The 17739-nt window shown below is 40.5% G+C and overlaps 1 protein-coding gene and 1 long non-coding RNA gene across 3 annotated transcripts; one reads left to right on the plus strand and one right to left on the minus strand.

Moving 5' to 3' along the window:
* Positions 1–5256: 5256 nt before the first annotated feature.
* On the minus strand, positions 5257–15831 carry LSMEM1 (leucine rich single-pass membrane protein 1). Of its 2 annotated transcripts, none has more exons than XM_043873066.1 (4): positions 15215–15831; positions 11442–11573; positions 9521–9649; positions 5257–5842 (listed from the first exon to the last, which is right to left on the minus strand). In XM_043873066.1, exons 2-4 carry the CDS (start codon positions 11566–11568, stop codon positions 5712–5714), a joined length of 387 nt encoding a protein of 128 aa, XP_043729001.1. In that variant the 5' UTR covers positions 11569–11573; positions 15215–15831; the 3' UTR covers positions 5257–5711. The 2 variants fall into 2 exon arrangements, with proteins under 2 accessions (XP_043729001.1, XP_043729000.1); XM_043873065.1 differs by having other exon boundaries at positions 14934–15828.
* On the plus strand, positions 14353–15912 carry LOC122674585. The gene is made up of 3 exons (XR_006334999.1): positions 14353–14487; positions 15303–15459; positions 15861–15912. It is a non-coding gene; the product is annotated as an uncharacterized LOC122674585 (long non-coding RNA).
* Positions 15913–17739: the final 1827 nt, after the last annotated feature.

The raw sequence follows: 17739 nt of genomic DNA on the forward strand, positions 1-17739 counted from the left end.
CAGCAGCAAAACACCCACTTTACAGACAAAATTCTCTAAAGTCAGGAACAGAGTCAAGAGAGGTGAAGACCTCATGCATAGAGAATCCAAACACAAGCTTATACTGAATCCATCATCTGTCCAGCCACTGTACCAAACTGTACATCAGACTCATCACAGCAACTTTGTAAGACCATGAATCCCCAATCCCAAGCCCTACCTGCTAAGTCAGAATCATGGAGAGTAGGATCCAAGAACCCAGGTCTAAGTCTCCCAGGTGATACTTGGACAGCCATGGACCTGCTTTTTCCTGTCGTGGTAGCAGATCATGACTGGTTTCTTACACATTTTATTTGCACAACCAGATCAGAAACCCATTTGGAGCCAGGATGACGCCCTAGACCCTTAAATCCTCTGCAGTGTCAGCCCACACAGGTGGGCACCATGTATATACCCAATGCTTGCTCATTACAGGGAATTAAGTTTGTTCTGAGTTGCCTTTCACTGTTTTTTTTTTTAATCCTTTCATCTTCCTGCAAAGCAAAATTATATTTCAGTAAGTTTTCCCCTATAAAAAGAAAATTTACTGAGAAGTTTTTATCTTCACCAAATGAGAATAAGCAGACATATGGATTCCAATAAGAATATTTTTAATTTCCTCTTTAAAAGAAAATATATTTCCTGACTCTGTGGAAAGATAGTTCATAGTCCTAGAATTCTTTCTCCTTTTCACAGCTTCTTCCGGGCAAATTCATTCACAGAGGAGATAGATTACCAATCTTTTCTGGTGATCTGTTTCTTTTGCTCATCCTCTACTGAATTTAAATGGGGTCATTATTTTAAGAGGGAATAAAATTATTTTATATACCATAATTCAGAGAGATCTTGTTTCCATTAAAATTCTAAGACATAAAAATGGGTTATAATACAATGGTTTGTGCAGTATAATTCCCCAAGACGCCTCAGTCCAAATGTCACACATACCAAAATTGTTCTCTTTTCCATCACAGACTGCTGTTAGAAAAAAAAGAAAAAAAGCTACTGTTTTGTGTTATTTTAACCCTCCTGGTTTTCTTGTTCTTACCCAAGAACCTTGCTTTGGAGGCTGGAGTCCACTGGGGGAGTTCTGGTCAGATGACCCTGGTCTTTCCGGGAGAGACAGGGCCCATGTTCCCTAAATTGCGGCCGGCATCCACACTGTGAAGCTGGGACCTCCTCCTTCCAGGCTGTTCCACACCCGATGGCCTCCAGGTGTCACAGCAGGGTGTGTGTGTGGGGCTGGGCCTGGGTCACCCACAGGTGGTTGCCAGTCAGAACCATCTGAGGAGCGTCAGCAAGGCTCCCCAAGGGCCTCACGATGGCTGACCCTGGGGTCAGAAGACACGGTAATCCTTCCACCACAGCAACACCAGGAAGGGCATGCAGACAAAAAAAAAAAAAAATCATCTCTTTCTGAGCCTCTCGTGAACATATACAAAGTCCAAAAAAATACAAAACTTTCCTTCTCTTTCCCTATCAGGACATGAGTCAGTCAAACAGTCCCTTCTATTTATTTTTCTACTCCTTTGCCTTCCTTTCCTGTCCTGGCTCTCCCCTGACACTGCCCACTCGTGGGCAAGGCATTAATCCAGGACAGACAGGCAACTCCTGGCTCCACTCAGGGAGGCAAATGCAGATCCTTCTGTTCTTCATACTAGATCATTTAGGCAACAACCAATCCTCCGGCTTACATTGACCACCTCTTGTAAACTGAAGGCTTGGAAAAAGAAGACTGAGTGCCAAAGAATTGAGGGTTTGGAACTGTGGAGCTGCAGAAGACTTTAGAGTGTCCCTGTGACTGCAAGGAGATGAGACCAGTCAATCCTAAAGGAAATCAACCCTGAATATTCATTGGAAGGACTGATGCTGATGCTGATGCAAAGAGCCTACTCATTGGAAAAGACCCTGATGCTGGGAGAGATTGAGGGCAGGAGGAGAAGAGGATGAGATGGTTGACTGGCATCACTGACTAAATGGACATGAATCTGAGCAAACTCCTGGACACAGTGAAGGATAGGGGAGCCTGGCATACTGCAGTCCATTGGATCACAAAAAGTTGGACACGACTTAGTGACTGAACAACAAGAACTTGTAAATTAGCTTAAGTTGTTTTGCCAAAAAGCTATCTATCTCCACTATCCCTGGTCAGATCAGATCAGGATGCACAGCAGAAAAACATTTAGCCCTAAGGCCCCATCAGGAGATGTTAAATTTAGTTATTTCTCTTATACATCTACTACTTTTAACATTAACAATAATAATTACAACAAAAACTAGCATTTATTGAGTACTTTGTTTCTGACACTGTTGTAAGCCATTCATCATTTCTTTCAAGACTCACAATAGTAACAGTAGATTTCATAGTTATCCAACTTTACTGATAAAAGAGGAAAGAGGTTCGTTTCCCCAAAGCCACAGTAAATGGTAGCACCAGGACAAATCAGACAGTTGGGTTCCCCAGCCTGTGTCTCAACCACCATATCTGACTGCCAAGAGACTACTTGTAACCAAAAGATATGAAGGTTGTTATGCAAGATGAACAAGTTCTCAAGACCTAATGTCCGGTATAGTGACAATAGTTTAGCAGTACCGTATTGTATACTTGAAATTTTCTAGGAGTATAGGTCTTAGATCTTTCCATACACAGCACACACATTCATACAAATAGCAACTATGAAGGTGATGAATATGTCACTTAGCTTAATTATGTGACTGTTTAACAATGTATGCATAGATCAAAACATCACTACAGACCTTAAATACAAACAAATCTATGTCAATTATATGTCAAAGCTATTTTTTAAAGGAAAAAAATGCATGATTTTTTTAAAATTTATTTTTATTTGGAGGATAATTGCTTTACAATGTTGTGTTGGTTTCTGCCACACATGAACATGAATCAGCCATAGGTATACATATGTCCCCTCCCTCCCACCTGCCTCCCCATCCCACCCCTCTAGGCTGTCACAGAGCACCTGGTGAGCTTCCTGCCTCACACAGCAAATTCCCACTGGCTATCTATTGTACATATGGTAAGGTACATGTTTCAGTGCTACTCTCTCAATTCATCCCACCTGCTCCTCCCCCACTATGTCCCCAAGTCTGTTCTCTATGTTTGTGTCTCTTCTGGAAGTGTTACTCGCTCAGTCGTGTCTGACTCTTTGCAACCCCTTGGACTACAACCTGCAAGGCTCCTCTGTCCATGGAATTTTCCAGGCAAGAATACTGGAGTGGGTTGCCATTCCCTTCTCCAGGGGGGTCTTCCCGACCCAGGGATTGAACCCCAATGTCCTGCATTGCAGGCAGATTCTTTACCATCTGAGCCACCAGGAAGCCCTTGTGTCTCTATTGCTAACCTACAAATAGGTTCATCATACCATTTTTTCTATATTCCATATATATGCATTATTACATGATATCTGTTTTTCTCTTTCTGACTTACTTCACTCTGTATAACAAGCTCTAGTTTTATCCACCTCACTGGAACTGATGCAAATTCCTTCCTTTTTATGGCTAAGTAATATTCCATTATATATATGTGACAAGACCTCTTTATCCATTCATCTGTCAATTGACATCTAGGTTGCTGCATGATCTTATTAAATAAAAATTTTCCAAATGTTAACATTTACCATAGTTCCTTTAAACATACATACACACACACACACAAACACACACTTTTATGTTCCGAACCATTTTGGAATTGAAGACATGATGTCACTTTATCCTTAAATGCATACATGTGTGTTTCCTAAAAACAAAGATTCTCATATAACCATGATATGATTATTAAATCAGGGAATTAACACTGACATAATACCATTATCTAGCCTACAGACCCTATTCATATTATTCCAGTTGCTCCAATAATAGCTTTAATAGCAAACTTAAATCCTTGTGTAGCAAAAAAAGAGACTACATGTAGCCAGCAATATTTTAAAACATAAAACACCATCAATAGAAGTTGTGAGTCTGTGAATCCAAATACCTGGAGCCAGGGTGCCTGGAGTTCCCCAGGCTGTGTGGATGCCTATGGCTCCATAGACACCATACAGTGTAGATCCAACAGGATGGATCCAAAAAGATGGATGAAATGATGCATCAGGCACTATACTACTTCACATTATAAAAATCATGTATTTCTTACAATAAAGATCACTTAGTACCGAGCACAAAATATCCACTTTGTAGGTAGAAAGGGGGAAAAAAGCGTTACAAGAACAAATGAGTTCAAAGAAAAATGGCTATTTTTAAAGAGTTGTTGCATCAGCTCATCTGTGGTCTCTGACACAATGTTACAACAAATCTTGACAAATAATTTTGCCACACCACATCAACAGGTCAATAATAATTTTCCAATAAATGCAAATTTCAGTATTAAAATATCCTGCATGACATCAATTTTAAAAAAATAACTATGTAGTACAAATGTTTTTGAGTGGGAGAGAGATTCAAGAGGAAGGGGACATACATATACCTATGGCTAATTCATGTTGATGTATGGCAGAAACCAATACAATATTGTAAAGCAATTATCCTTCAATAAAAAATAAATTAATTAAAATAAATAAATACATTAAAAAATTAACTTTAAAAAGGGTTGAGTATAAAAATGAATAGGTGAAACATCTTGTGTTTATTTCATTATTTACTGTTACAAAATGTGTTTTTATGTATGTATATAACTTTAGAATAAACTCAAATGTTTTTAATGAACCCAAAATGGTAGAACAATAATATATTTCACACAACAGACTTACACAATATATTTATAGTAAACATTTTCTAAGATTCGTGCTTTTAAACTCATTTATATTGCAACATATCTAATTTCACAAACTCTGTGCCTTACCTTTTTGCTGAAACAAGGCAGGTTACATATATTCCAAATATACAATTTCTCACTGTAATTTAATAAACCTATAACCTATAAACCTATCATATTTCTGCACAATTAATCAACGGGTACTGAAGAATTATTTTTCCTGTCGGAAAGTCAAAAAGCTTATGTATCTATATATAACTACGTATCTCCTTTGTTCCCTACTTGAATGTAAGCTTCTGTAGAATACAGTGGTTTGCAAAAAGCAATAGCTCAGTAAACATTGTTTGACTAACTCAGGCTCTCTCTTGTGGTACCCACCTACCATATGCACTTAACTACTATCAACAAATAACTGTAGGCAAATAGCTCTGAGTCGATCCATCCCCCATGCCTGAAGAAGGAAGAGTCAAGTATAATCACCTGAGCAGAATCTGTTTTATTGAAAAGAATTATCACCTGATTCCTTTGAATACAAACAATTCAACAAATCCCTTAGGCTTTCCCGGGAGTTCATAAAGATACATGCGGGGCCATGAACTTTACTGGCCACCGTGACCTTATTTTGGTGACAAAGCTCCTTTGGTAGAGGCTGACAGGCAGAGCCAAATTCCCTTTCTCATTTACTGTTGTTTTTCCTCCATGCCTGCCACCCTTGATCCTGCGAAAGCTGAAGGACACTGCCACAGAACGAGCCCCTTTCTGGCAGCTGCCCCCAGCCTCCCTCGCCTTGGAGTTGCTCCCATCCCTGTAATAGAAACTCAGCCTTTCAAGATCCACAGAAATGCCCTTGGTGGTTCTTAAACCCTACACCCTCCCTGGACCATGAGAAGCTCAGGTGTTAGCAGTTGCTCTTGGACGATTCATTTCTTTAGTTCTGTTCTGAGTCCAGCTGGTTGAGTCGCTTTACGATGATGCTGTTGATTTTCTTAAGATCATCTATGTCCTTTCCTTCAGCTGCTAGTCGTCTTGACACATCTTCCATCTTGTTGCCGGTTTGAACTTAAAAGTGAAAAATAGACAGCGTTATGCTGGTTTCCAGAGTGTTCCATCGTGACTCATCAGAGCCCATGGGGGTGCTCAGCTGGAAGCTGAGATGCCCTCTCGGCAAATCCTCTGCTCCAATGGCCCATGCAGCCCAGAGGCCCAGGAGAGAAACTGCTGAAGTTTTTCTATGAAGTGAATTATTTTTACAACCCTTTTGTGCCAGACTTGACTACCTTTGGCAGCTCTGCTCAGATTTTGGCTGAGAAAGACACTGCGTGAACAACCACAGGAAAACTGCCAGTGTCTGATTATCCCCGGAGAAGGGATTGTTATGTTATCTCATTCTGAGACCCGTTCTCAGCAAAGGCTTTTCACTCATCATTTGGGAGGTGAGATATTTTGGGTTCCAACACATAGGTCTCCTGGTTCTAAATTACTAGTCCATAATGAATGTATAATAATAATTCTCCCCAGCCATTTTGAGAGCAGAGAGACCATATTTACAAAATAAATAGAACCCCTGGGTATTGAGTAAGCCAGGAAGTGGAACACTCTGAGGCCTACTTGGCAGTTAAAATTTCCAAGAAAGGCAGCACAAAATCAGTATTTAATACGTGGACTCTGTATCATTTCCATTTCAGGCAAGTGTTTTCCAAGATAGCTTTCAGGAACTAATGAAGGTGGTGACATACCACTGAGTGACCCAAAAACTACTGTGGGAAGATGTCAGAACTTCACCTTCCGGCCTCGGGACAAACTGCTGCCCAGAAGCTGCCTCCCCTTTGTGTCTGAAAATTACGTTTGGATGAACTGTGGTCTAGAACATGAGTGTGTTGGTGCAGAGCCAGACAGAAGAAACACCACTCGCTGCTGGAGAAAAGTGTGAAACAAGTAAATCCACAGCATGCGACATCCTTTCCTCTCTCTGGAACCTTCTACATGAGTCAAACACAAAAGGAAGTAGCAGGCATGTTGGACTAAGTCTGTTCCACAGTATATTACCTCCAAATTAAATTCCAAAAGAGAAAAAGGATTCTACATGCAAAAACATTAGAGAAAAATCACATACTGACTTGCACATTGGAAATTCACAAAAAGTAAAATAAAATACCTTGAGTATTACCAACCTAGCAATTCTCAAACTCACTAGACCATGGAACCCTTTCTTAAATGAAGGCAATACTTAATCACATCCCACACACCTAGTATCTAACATTGCTTGGCCCCTGTAAACCTACAGAAGCAGGTAAGCATCCTGGGTAATCTACCCTTGCTGGCCGGTATTCCTCTTCAGAACAGCGATTGTGACAAAAACACAAGGCCCAGTAGTTTAATCAATGTAATCAGTGTAAAATAGCCTATTTCTGTCGCATAAAAATGCCAGATATAAGTTCTTACACTTCAGTTAAAATGATACAAATCTGCACCAAATCCCAGTGAGAGCAGAAAGTTTCCCTTTTCAAAGATGAGCACAGGCCAAGTTCATCTACCGAGGCCTGTGCCAACAGGGCATCCCTGTTGGCTCAGATGGTAAAGAATCCACCTGCAAAGCGGGAGACCTGGGTTTGATCTCTGGGTTGGGGAGATCCCCTGGAGGAGGGCATGGTAACCCACTCCAGTGTTCTTGCCTGAAGAATCCCCATGGACAGAGGAGCCTGGCAGGCTACAGTCCATGGGGTCGCAGAGTCAGACACAACTGAGTGACTAAGCATGCAAGCATATGCCAACTCTGGTCTTAGGTTGGGCTAAAGTTTATCTGCTAACCACCGGAAGCCTCTTATTGTTACTGCAAAAGGCAGTGGAGTGCCAGGAGTTCTGGAGGCAGATGGGCCAGAGTATGAATCCCAGTCCTGCCTCGGATTAGCTAAACAAACAGGGAGAGTTAAACTCTCTGGGCTTTCACCTTTCATCAGTAAAATAGAAATATTAGACACTACCCTGAAGGGTAAAGATTTAAGATAATGAATTTAATGCATCTGGCACAGAGCAATTGTCCAATAAAAAGACATTCTTCTTTATTCACATCTTCTTTCTGTTTCTTGATATGACTTTGCCCTCAATATAAAACCCTAGAAGCAAACATAAAATAAATCCTATTCATAAAAGAGGGTATAAGATGGTAATAAAGAACATGGTATTTGATGTCAGGCAGGGGTGTCTCTGAGCCCTGATTAGGCACCCTTGTCTGTGGACCTTCAGCACAGTAATTAATCTCTCTAAGCTTTAGTTTCAGTATTGATAAAACCAGAATAACAACAGGTCCCACACAATAGAATTGTTATGAGGTAGTGAGCAGATATGAATGTTTACCATGGTGCCTGAAAGAGAGTGAGAACCCAATACATCATATTTTTAATTATCATTACCCTTAGTCTTTTCCCACAAAAGAAAGCAGTCCCTCTGGGCTGCTTCCCTGTAGAGATGACAAACCTAAAATTTCCCAGTAGTTTAACTCAGTCATTTCCCCAGACACTGAGGCAGGATGATATTTGCAGCATCCACTTTTGTGGTATAACATTTCTGAAGAGTAATCCACGCCCTCTTTCCTGCCCATCCTCCATAGAATAATCAGATCCAAGGGCACCGTTACTGTCAGGAGAGTTCACACTGTAGCTTCTAAGTGCAAAAGGGCATTAGCAGGGTGACAGAGAAGCAATTAAATTACATCACCCCTTCACGCCAGCTCTGAAACCTAGACCAGAGATAGAGCTTTAAGCTGGATGGGAGATGAAGTTTTGGGGAGGAAAAGGGAAAAGGTTAGAAGCTGTGAGAGTCACGCCCTCTGCCCACCTCCCATCACCACCACTGCTACCTCCACTAATCCTGAGTGAACTTGAATTAGAGGCATTTCAAACACATGGAATCCACTTCTCATTTAGGCTTTGTGAAGACTACAAGGCCTGCAGGGCAGAAGAAATGATTGTGGTGGATGCAGGCAAACGGGTATCAAGGAGGCCTCCCTCTTCTCAGGCTCTTCCACTCTTCGTGGGTGTGGGAGAGAACTGAAGTGACTCCAGACGGTGGTCTACGGGGACTGCTCAGAGAGAACACGGGGGGCTCCCCTGAAGGGGCAACACGCACAAGGAGAGCGCAGCATTGAGTGGACAGCACCCCGCCCCAACCTGAGGCGGAGAAGCGTGGCACTGAGGCTCCGGGGATCTCCTGGCTGAGGAGCCGTGTGGGAAAGCGTGGGCCGCCGCTCAAGGGCGGACGTGCGGGGCCGGGACGAGGGCAGGCGGGACACCAGCCCAGACAGGGTCATGCAATAGACAAGCGATCGCCTCACATCCCAGCCCTGCCTCTGGGCCCTTGCAAAGCCCAGCTGGTGCTTCTAACCGATTTCAGGGAAGTGAGGAAAACTGGGAGGGTGATTGAAAGTTACAGGCCGAATTCACGGAGAAACTGTGTGTTGGATTAAGAAAACCCAGAATTAACTAGGATAAGCTGCCTACCATTAGCAGCTAGGGACTCTGGGTGAGAAATTAAAGTGGTACAGAAACAACACCCAAGTGTGTGAACTTCTGGCATGGAGGGTTTCTGTGTGCCCCAGTAACCCCCCCAGAGCAGCAGGGTGCCGTCTCGTCCTTCAGCGGCCGTACTGGATGCAGGAAGCACCGCCTCCTTACGGAAGCAAAGCTGAACCAGCTGTCAAGTAAGGGCAAAGCAGTGATGAAGAGTGTCAATGGTACCTACCTATCAGAAATATCACAAAGGAAACCAGTGCCAGGCTGATGATCAGCACGATGATCAGCCCCACCAAAAACAGACTGTGGCTTCCATTTCCTGAATCAGTGCTGACGTCCTGGAGTTTCTCCTCTAGAGCTGATGTGAAACAAATAACAACAACAACAAAAAAAAGGACTCCTCAGCATACAGGCTGTCAGTGAACCGAACAGTCCCCCAGAGTTAGAGATGTCAGATGATACAACATTGTAAATCAACTATACTCCAATAAAATTTAAAAAAGAAAAAAAAAGATGTGAGTAAGGGATACACCCGTTTTCCCTCTGGTCTCTCTGAAAAGAGACGTACACTTTAGAAATGTCTTTGCACTAGTGCTCTTTGAGAAATTTTCACCTTCTTTTACATTAGTATATTCAAAGAAAAAGCCTGGTCAAGCTGTCTCTATAACCCCTGTTTGGAAAATTCTTTGACGATCATGTTAACACTGGTGTAGCCGGACATGGAACTTTCTTTTGCACGGGGTGGGGGTGGGGTGGTGTAAAAAGTTAAGGATTTGGAGTGACAGAGGCTCTATTGCCCTTTTCCCCAAAGCGACCCAGGCATACAACACAGCGGGCTGTGGGCCACTTACTCTGACTGAAAGTCCGAGCACTCTGAGATATCTCCCAGAAAACTTTATTTCCTATAAAAATAACCAGTTATTCCTACATCTCTTTACACAACAACATCAAAATGAGCCTGATGTACTTGGTTTCTTAAAGTTGTTTTCAGGATGGACATGCTCTGAAAGCAAGATTCTCTTAAACGCTTTGCTGTTGAACTGAGAATGCAACTTATGCTTGGCTCACCCAAACCATGAACTGTCCGCATTTGGTCGCTGCTTTGTAAGGCCTCTTTGCTTAATAACATCCAAATTAAATTGAAAAATAAATATAGAAACTTGGGATCATGGAGATCCTTGAATTACCTTCTGTATTTTCTCCTACTGTGTATCAGTCCCACCCCTCTACTGCTTGATTACGGAGAGAGAGGGGGCAGAGGTCCCATGCTTTATAAAGATATCCTGCCTCACACCCTCCACAGCCTTTCCTTCCTAATCACAGCCAAGGCATAAGCTGGCACTCAAACACCAACCTTTATTAAGACCAACTGTAGTAAAAACCGGTGAAATTCTGAATGAATGAAAGAGAAAAACAAGCATTCAAAAAGGATACAGAAGATAAATAACAGACATAAAACTGGGACAGTACGACTTTCGAGTACATGTGAAACATCAAGTGGACATTTATCCCCTGAGTTGGCAGGTCAGCATTTAAACTAGAAAAGATGGGGCTCAAATAACCTGATAGAACTCATTTATAATATTTAGGGGACAAGATACACAAGTAGCATTTAGTATTTAGCGTGTTTTTGTTTTCCCCCTCTTCTTTCTAATGTGTTCATTGAGGAGATTTGTAAATTTAAAAAGATGAAGATGACTTCTCTGCCCAACAGAACATGAATGATCTTTGTTATACTAGATAAATGTGTGGAACATTTTCTCAGCAATCTGCTATGAAGTCAGACCTGTCTAGGAAAGTGGGCACACTCAGTAACCTGGCTGTGGTCACCAGAAGACACAGAAGCAGCCAAGAGGCATGAATTAGCCTCTCGGAGGCCATCTCGCAGCATCCACTCCTTTCCAGGGAGAGAAACTCCACAGGAAACTTCTCAGAACTTTTGAAGATAAGAGTTTGAATCCTGCTTAAGGTCCAGGAAAGCCCATAGCCTGGCAGGTATTCAGAGAGCAAAAGCAAACATTGCCTAATACTAAACAGCAACTCTAATGCCCACCCCGCCCCACCACACCCACAGGCCCAGCTCAGCGCTGGCTATTTTTAGGTGACCTAGAAGCCAGGACTGGCCGCCAAGCCTGGGAGGGCACACGTACGGAACAGCTGCTGTGATCCGGCAGGACAGAGGTTTAGTTTGTTCAGATCATTTATGGAATCCACAACATAAAGCTTTCTATCTTCAGGAATGTTGCGAGAGCCGCTGTCCTGGGAAGAACGTTTCATTGTCCCTGGAAGAAAACACTGCTGTTAAGCCAGACAGGCTGGGCTGGGGAGCTGGCCTTCACATCACAGCCCACAGGAAGCTGGGCCGGCACGTAAAGACCCACCCACACATATGACTGCCAGATGAAGGGCTAGGAAAGTTAGCTTTTCCTTTGGGGGATGACACTCTTCTTTCTGCTTTGCTTACCAGGGAGCTCAGAGTCAAGTGCGTGGCACAATTTTAACGCTCTCAGACCCTGCTTATCAGAACATGCCCCTTCCTCCTGCTCAGATTTCTCAATTTTGTCTATATTTCCCCTGGGTCTCTCTCTTTTTTTTAATTTTGTAGTTGATTTTTAAATATTTCATATTCTGGTGAGACTTCTCAAATCCTTTGTACAAGACGACTATGTTTAAACACACAAAAAGATAAAATTATGCCAAGCAAGCCTGTGGTCATAAAGATTCTAAGAGAAGAAGAAAATATTGTGAACTATTCTAATAGAATAGGCTTATAATACAAAACTATACTTCTTATATTCCCCTTCAATAGGCTAGAAGTTCATATCTTAAATATATCCTTTAGTCATTACAGACTGGCTCTGAGACCTCAGGACAAAATCTTAGCAAACTGAGATGATACAGAGAGAAATGTTTCAGCTGTTGGAGGCTAAACTTCAGGACCTCTGAGGTTTCCTCCCCCGAGCTCCTTTAGATTTTGGCCACTTACGTAGTTAATTCTGAAATTGTGGTTTACATTTAAGGTAATATTCTCTAATGACAGCATAAGTTCAAGCTATGCTGAAAAAATCAGAACAGATTGAAAAGTTCTCTTTTTAAGTTGTCTCTCTAGCACAACAGAAAACTTGTGGCATTTTAAATACATGAAAAGAAGGTGATAGGAAGACAAATTCCAATTGCTATCAAAGCTTTCTCTTTCACAGTCATCTCTTTTCATGAGTCTAATAGTGATGTGTGATTTTTTGATTGAGAAAGGATTTTAGACATGCTCTCATTTAAGCCCCTTTTCATTCCACAAATGAGGAAGCTGAAGTTCAGAAGGTAAATGCCCAAGATCACACATTAGCTAGGTGCAGAGCCGGAAGCAGGCCTCTTACTTCTGAGATCACTGCCCCTTCCCTGTGTGACCTTTCTTCTCCATCACCTTCCCTAATCCTTTGTGAAGACTCAGCTCAAACCTCACCTCCAACCTGTCTTTCCTTTGTGCCCTTGCTGGATGCTATACTTTCTTCTATCATAACATCTGTACTATTTCATCACATTTATTTGCTTACTTCTTTGATTTCCTCAACTGACTGAACACTCTGTAGGGTAAGTACCCATTCTATTCTTCAAATGTCCAGTGCCAAGTTTAGAAGCCAATATCTAAAATATTTTATCTAGGATTTAAATCTCACTATTTCCAGAAGAATTTGAAGCTGTTAACAATAAGAACACTAACATAAAACTGAGGTTAAAAATCCTCATATCTATCTGAACTTTAGTAAAAAGCAATGTAATAAGCTTCATGCTTGCCTATATATGGCAACACTATTGACTTCCTCTTAACATTTTAAAAATTTCCTTTAATACCCAGCTACCAAATAAAGAGAAATATGATTAGAGTTAGGAGAAACCAAACTCAGAAATGGTAAATGGTAATCAATCATTTAATAAACAGATTAAACTGCATTCTAAAAACATTAAAACCCATCAATTTCCTAGCAATATCTAAAAACCTATTAGTACCTGTAAAAAAAAAAAAAAACATGCCATCAGAACCCTAGCTAAGAAAAGCAGTGGGCTTGTAAAGTTATGGACTAGTTAAAATTTTTTTAAAAGTCTAAAACTAAAAGGGCATTTCAGTTATTCTGAAATTTTAATTAACAAGAACAACTAGCTCCCTGAGTATTTTAGATAAGATACTACTGAAGCACTTTAGATATACTGAATTCCAAATATACTTCATGGAGCATTCTGAAGGGAATGACTCTGACCAGAAATGAAAAAAAGAGCATATAAAGCAGCAGGGCCTAAGAGATCAATCAAATCTTATTCTTTCATAGATAAAACCAAACGTGTTGACTGATGCGTGGTTACAGATTTCTAAACTACTCTTTTAAAAGGGTTTTATATTTTATCATCACTTTACACTTTGCTATCCCAAACACCAATATTGGATGAGGCATAAAGGTTGTGTCACATCACAGGATCATCATTTAAACACAGCTTCTATTTTAGGCTTGGTAGCTGACACGTGCTTCATTTTTGGATCTGACTTGCCATCCTTGAGCCTTAGCTTCCCCTTTAGGAATGTAACTGCCATTGCTTAAATCTCATACTGAGGCTTAATCAGCATTTACAAAGTAGAAGACTAGCTAGAAAATCATAGCCACAAAAACTGACTTAAGAGCCATGTAGCTAATAAAATCTCCAAATCACTATCCTTGCTGTCAACTTAAGTAATTCAATGCAACATCAAATACAAAAGCACTAAGATAACAACTTAGAATGAAAAGTGCTCTGAAAGGAATAATCTTCATTTGGGTAAAGTCACAATGTAAATACTATAGATGCTATGTAAATGCATTTTTAAATTAAGTGCAACATGCAAATGGCAAATAAACAGCCAGTGAGAAAACCAAGTTGGGGGTTGGTTCGTGGCCGCTAAGAGTCAGCAAACAACCCTGAGTAAATGGATACAAGATCACATGGCCCTCAGACCGGGACCCACAGCTGTTTGACACCCAGTTGTTGCTATCTTTGGCATTTCCATATGAAGGGCATCTGAGAACAACCAGTATGGCTGGAAAAGCCAGAGTGTTACTAAATTCTGCGCTTCTCTAACTTGACCCTCCTTCTTGACTGCGCTGTGCAAGTCTGCAAAGCCTCACCCGTTTCCCAGAACCTTTCTAATATTAATACCTCTAGCCCAAACATGTAAGTAATTTCATTTTTTCTCCAGTTTAGATCAATGCTAACAGATGGTTCTTTTTTGTCTTTTAAGAATTCTTTAACTGCCTACTAATAAACATTCTGACCAATGTAATTGTCTATAAAGTTTGCTTTGCTCTTTACTTTTTCCCAAAGGTGCTTGGTATCATACCACAGAAATAACTCATATGGGTATTGCTTGCTACAAAATCAGAATTGTTATAATAGAGCTTAATTCAAATCTAATAGAAGCTTTATTGAGTGAGTCATGATAATTTGTTCTTTAATTCCATTTCAGAGGTAGTGCTTCTTCACATTCAGGAAGTAATTTTTAAAATCAAGTCTAAATCATTTCTAACACAAGTTAGAAAAGCACACAGCACATGCAACAAAAGACATCCCAACCTCAAGAATCAGAATTCAGTCTGAGTAACAGCATGCAAATTACTTACAAAAAAGTGAGCTTTGCCTGCTGGGTTGCCAGGGGGGAAAAATATTCAGAAGCAACTATAAGACTTTCTAGAAATTCTGTAGCTCTTTGCCTTCCTTCAGCACACGGGTGCTCCTAGAAGGCCCATAAACCCCAGCATGAAACTGTTGGTCTATATCCAGTGTTAATTTGGCCAAGTAGTTAAGATCCCAAATATTGATTTTTTTCTATAATGTCTAAGGTTTAAATAAATATATTACTGAAACTATGCTTTAAAAAGAAAAAAAAAAAAAACAACACTACCATGCCTTGCTTTAATTGGTAACTGATGAGGTTCTTACTGGACGGAGATTTATGTCCTTATTTGGCTGATATTTTTAACCTGACGAAGCTCCTGCATTCTGCCACGGGAGCTTCCATGGATAAATACAGGGAAGCAGGCTGGAGCTGCCACTGACAGCTAACCACACAAGACTCCAGACCAATCAGAGTACGACAGTCAACAGAAGAGAGTGAGGTTGTGACAAGTCTAACCAGGAGGACAGCAGGTCAGCGGACTCCAGAGCTTCCAGCAGCTACAAAAGGGGATGGTGCGTGGGAGCTTACATGGCTACTGGCCCACTGTCCCCACTGCCGGTGGTGGAAGCACTTCATCTCATCAACTTTCCTTTTCAAAGGCTTTATTCTGTGAGTTTTTAACGCATCCTCCTTTCTCGGGAATGTCAGCCTCTGATGTGGTTCCCTCTCCCATGTATAGCAAAGAAGCTGTGGTGAGACAATCCCACAGGCCCACCGCCCCAGACTGACTGCCCGGGCAGGATACTAATGATTAAGTGGTAAACGGATATGTAACCCTTTATAATCCTACTCTCTATTGCCATGACTAGACAGACATTACCTTGCCGACAAAGGTCCGTCTAATCAAAGCTATCTATGGTTTTTCCGGCAGTCATGTATGGATGTGAGAGCTGAACCATAAAGAAAGCTGAGCACCAAACAATTGATGCTTTTGAACTGTGGTATTGGAGAAGACGCTTGAGTCCCTTGGACTGCAAGGAGATTAAGCCAGTCAATCCTAAAGAAAATCAGTCCTGAATATTCATTGGAAGGACTGACGCTGAAGCTGAAACTCCAATACTGTGGCCACTTGATGCAAAGAACTGACTCATTGGAAAAGACCATGATGCTGGGAAAGACTGAAGGCAGGAGAAGGGGATGACAGAGGATGAGGTGGTTGGATGGCATCACTGACTTGATGTACATTAGTCTGAGCAGGCTCCAGGAGTTGGTGATGGACAGGGAAGCCTCGTGTGCTGCAATCCATGGGGTCGCAAAGAGTTGGACACAACTGAGCAACTGAACTAACTGAACTGAGACAGACATTAACTCACCCTTGAGCACATCGATTAGAAAATGTTTGCTCTACAAAATTTCTTTTATATCTGTATTTAGTATGGACCTCACTCTCCTTTGGGGGAAAAGGAATGTCATCTTCTAAAATTCATGAAGAAAGACTGTTAACCAGTAACTGTTTTCTCCGAAGCACATAATGCATTAAAAGTTATGCAAAATTTCTTGAAAAAATAAGAATGTTTGCTATTTTAATCATCATGTTCAGCTTTAATCTCCCAACTACCTGATCTGTTTTAAACCATCTATTCTTCAAAGAAAAAAAAACACCTCATTTTGAACACTATGTATTTTTCTCTCTCCTGTAAACCTAACCCTTGAAGTATTAGTCACCCCCTTTTGCCCTCAAGGACAAGGAAAGTGGAAATTAACAGTTCCTCACACCAAAGTCTGGATTCAACCATATTTTACATCAGAGAGGGGGATAAGGTTTTTTTAATGATGTGTGACCAGGTAGACTTCTGGAGAACCACTTAAGAGCAAAGCAAGACAACCTACTTCATTTTATCTGCTATGTATCTAAAAGGTCAGATCCTGAAGGGTTTTGAGTCACAAGAAGAAAACAGGTATTTTCATAAGAACTGATCAATTTGGGGATATTTTCAACTATTTCTTACTTTTTCTTTCAAATATTATATCTCATTCCCAGGAAATTAAAGCATATACTATCAAAGACTTGAGTCAAAGATGCCAACTGATTCAAAATGAATGACTAAACCTCAAAGAAGTTACTAGGCAGGGACCATTTAAAATTCCTGTAAGCCAGCAAGGTTAACCAGTATCAAGGAATAAATTGGTCTATCATACACCATTTTACTACTCTGAAGAAAACTCAAGCACTTTCACATTGAATCCCCAGTTATCCTGCCTAGCAGCTGCTCATCAATTTCATGAAAATTGATGTATATTTAATATAATTTTATAATTATAATTTAATCATGTGTTTATATATGATTAAATATACATTAAATATTTATATTTTAATATTTAATATTTATATATTTAATTTTACACATTTAATATATGTTTATATTTATAAATACATATATTATTTATATATAATTTATATATATTTAATTAAATATATATATTTATATATAAATATATATTAAATATATATATAAAATAAATATATAATATAATCATAAATTTAATGTATAATTAATACTTGCTTACTACTTCTTCCTCCCAAAATTCCAATAAAAAAGGCAGAATAAAAGTTATAGAGCCATAATAATAAACATAGGAGGTAACAATACTGAGCAAGATTTCAGCAAATGTATTGAATATAGGAAGGAGAGTGGTTGGTACGTACCTTAGCAGACAGTCACAGGACCATCACTGCTGAGTAAGTGATGGACCCTATAGAATTCAAGTAGGCTCAGGAACTGAAGGCAACAGTAAAGTAAGGAGCTAAA

The sequence above is a fragment of the Cervus elaphus genome, chromosome 18, assembly GCF_910594005.1.
Source record: "Cervus elaphus chromosome 18, mCerEla1.1, whole genome shotgun sequence".
NCBI lineage: Eukaryota > Metazoa > Chordata > Mammalia > Artiodactyla > Cervidae > Cervus > Cervus elaphus.

Coding starts and splice junctions, on each gene's coding strand:
- LSMEM1 (XM_043873066.1), bottom strand. CDS start 11,568: ATGAAACGTTCTTCCCAGGACAGCGGCTCTCGCAACATTCCTGAAGAT. Junction 9,650..11,441: donor CGGATCACAGCAGCTGTTCC/GTACGTGTGCCC, acceptor GTTTCACATCAG/CTCTAGAGGAGAAACTCCAG. Junction 5,843..9,520: donor CTTTGTGATATTTCTGATAG/GTAGGTACCATT, acceptor TTCACTTTTAAG/TTCAAACCGGCAACAAGATG.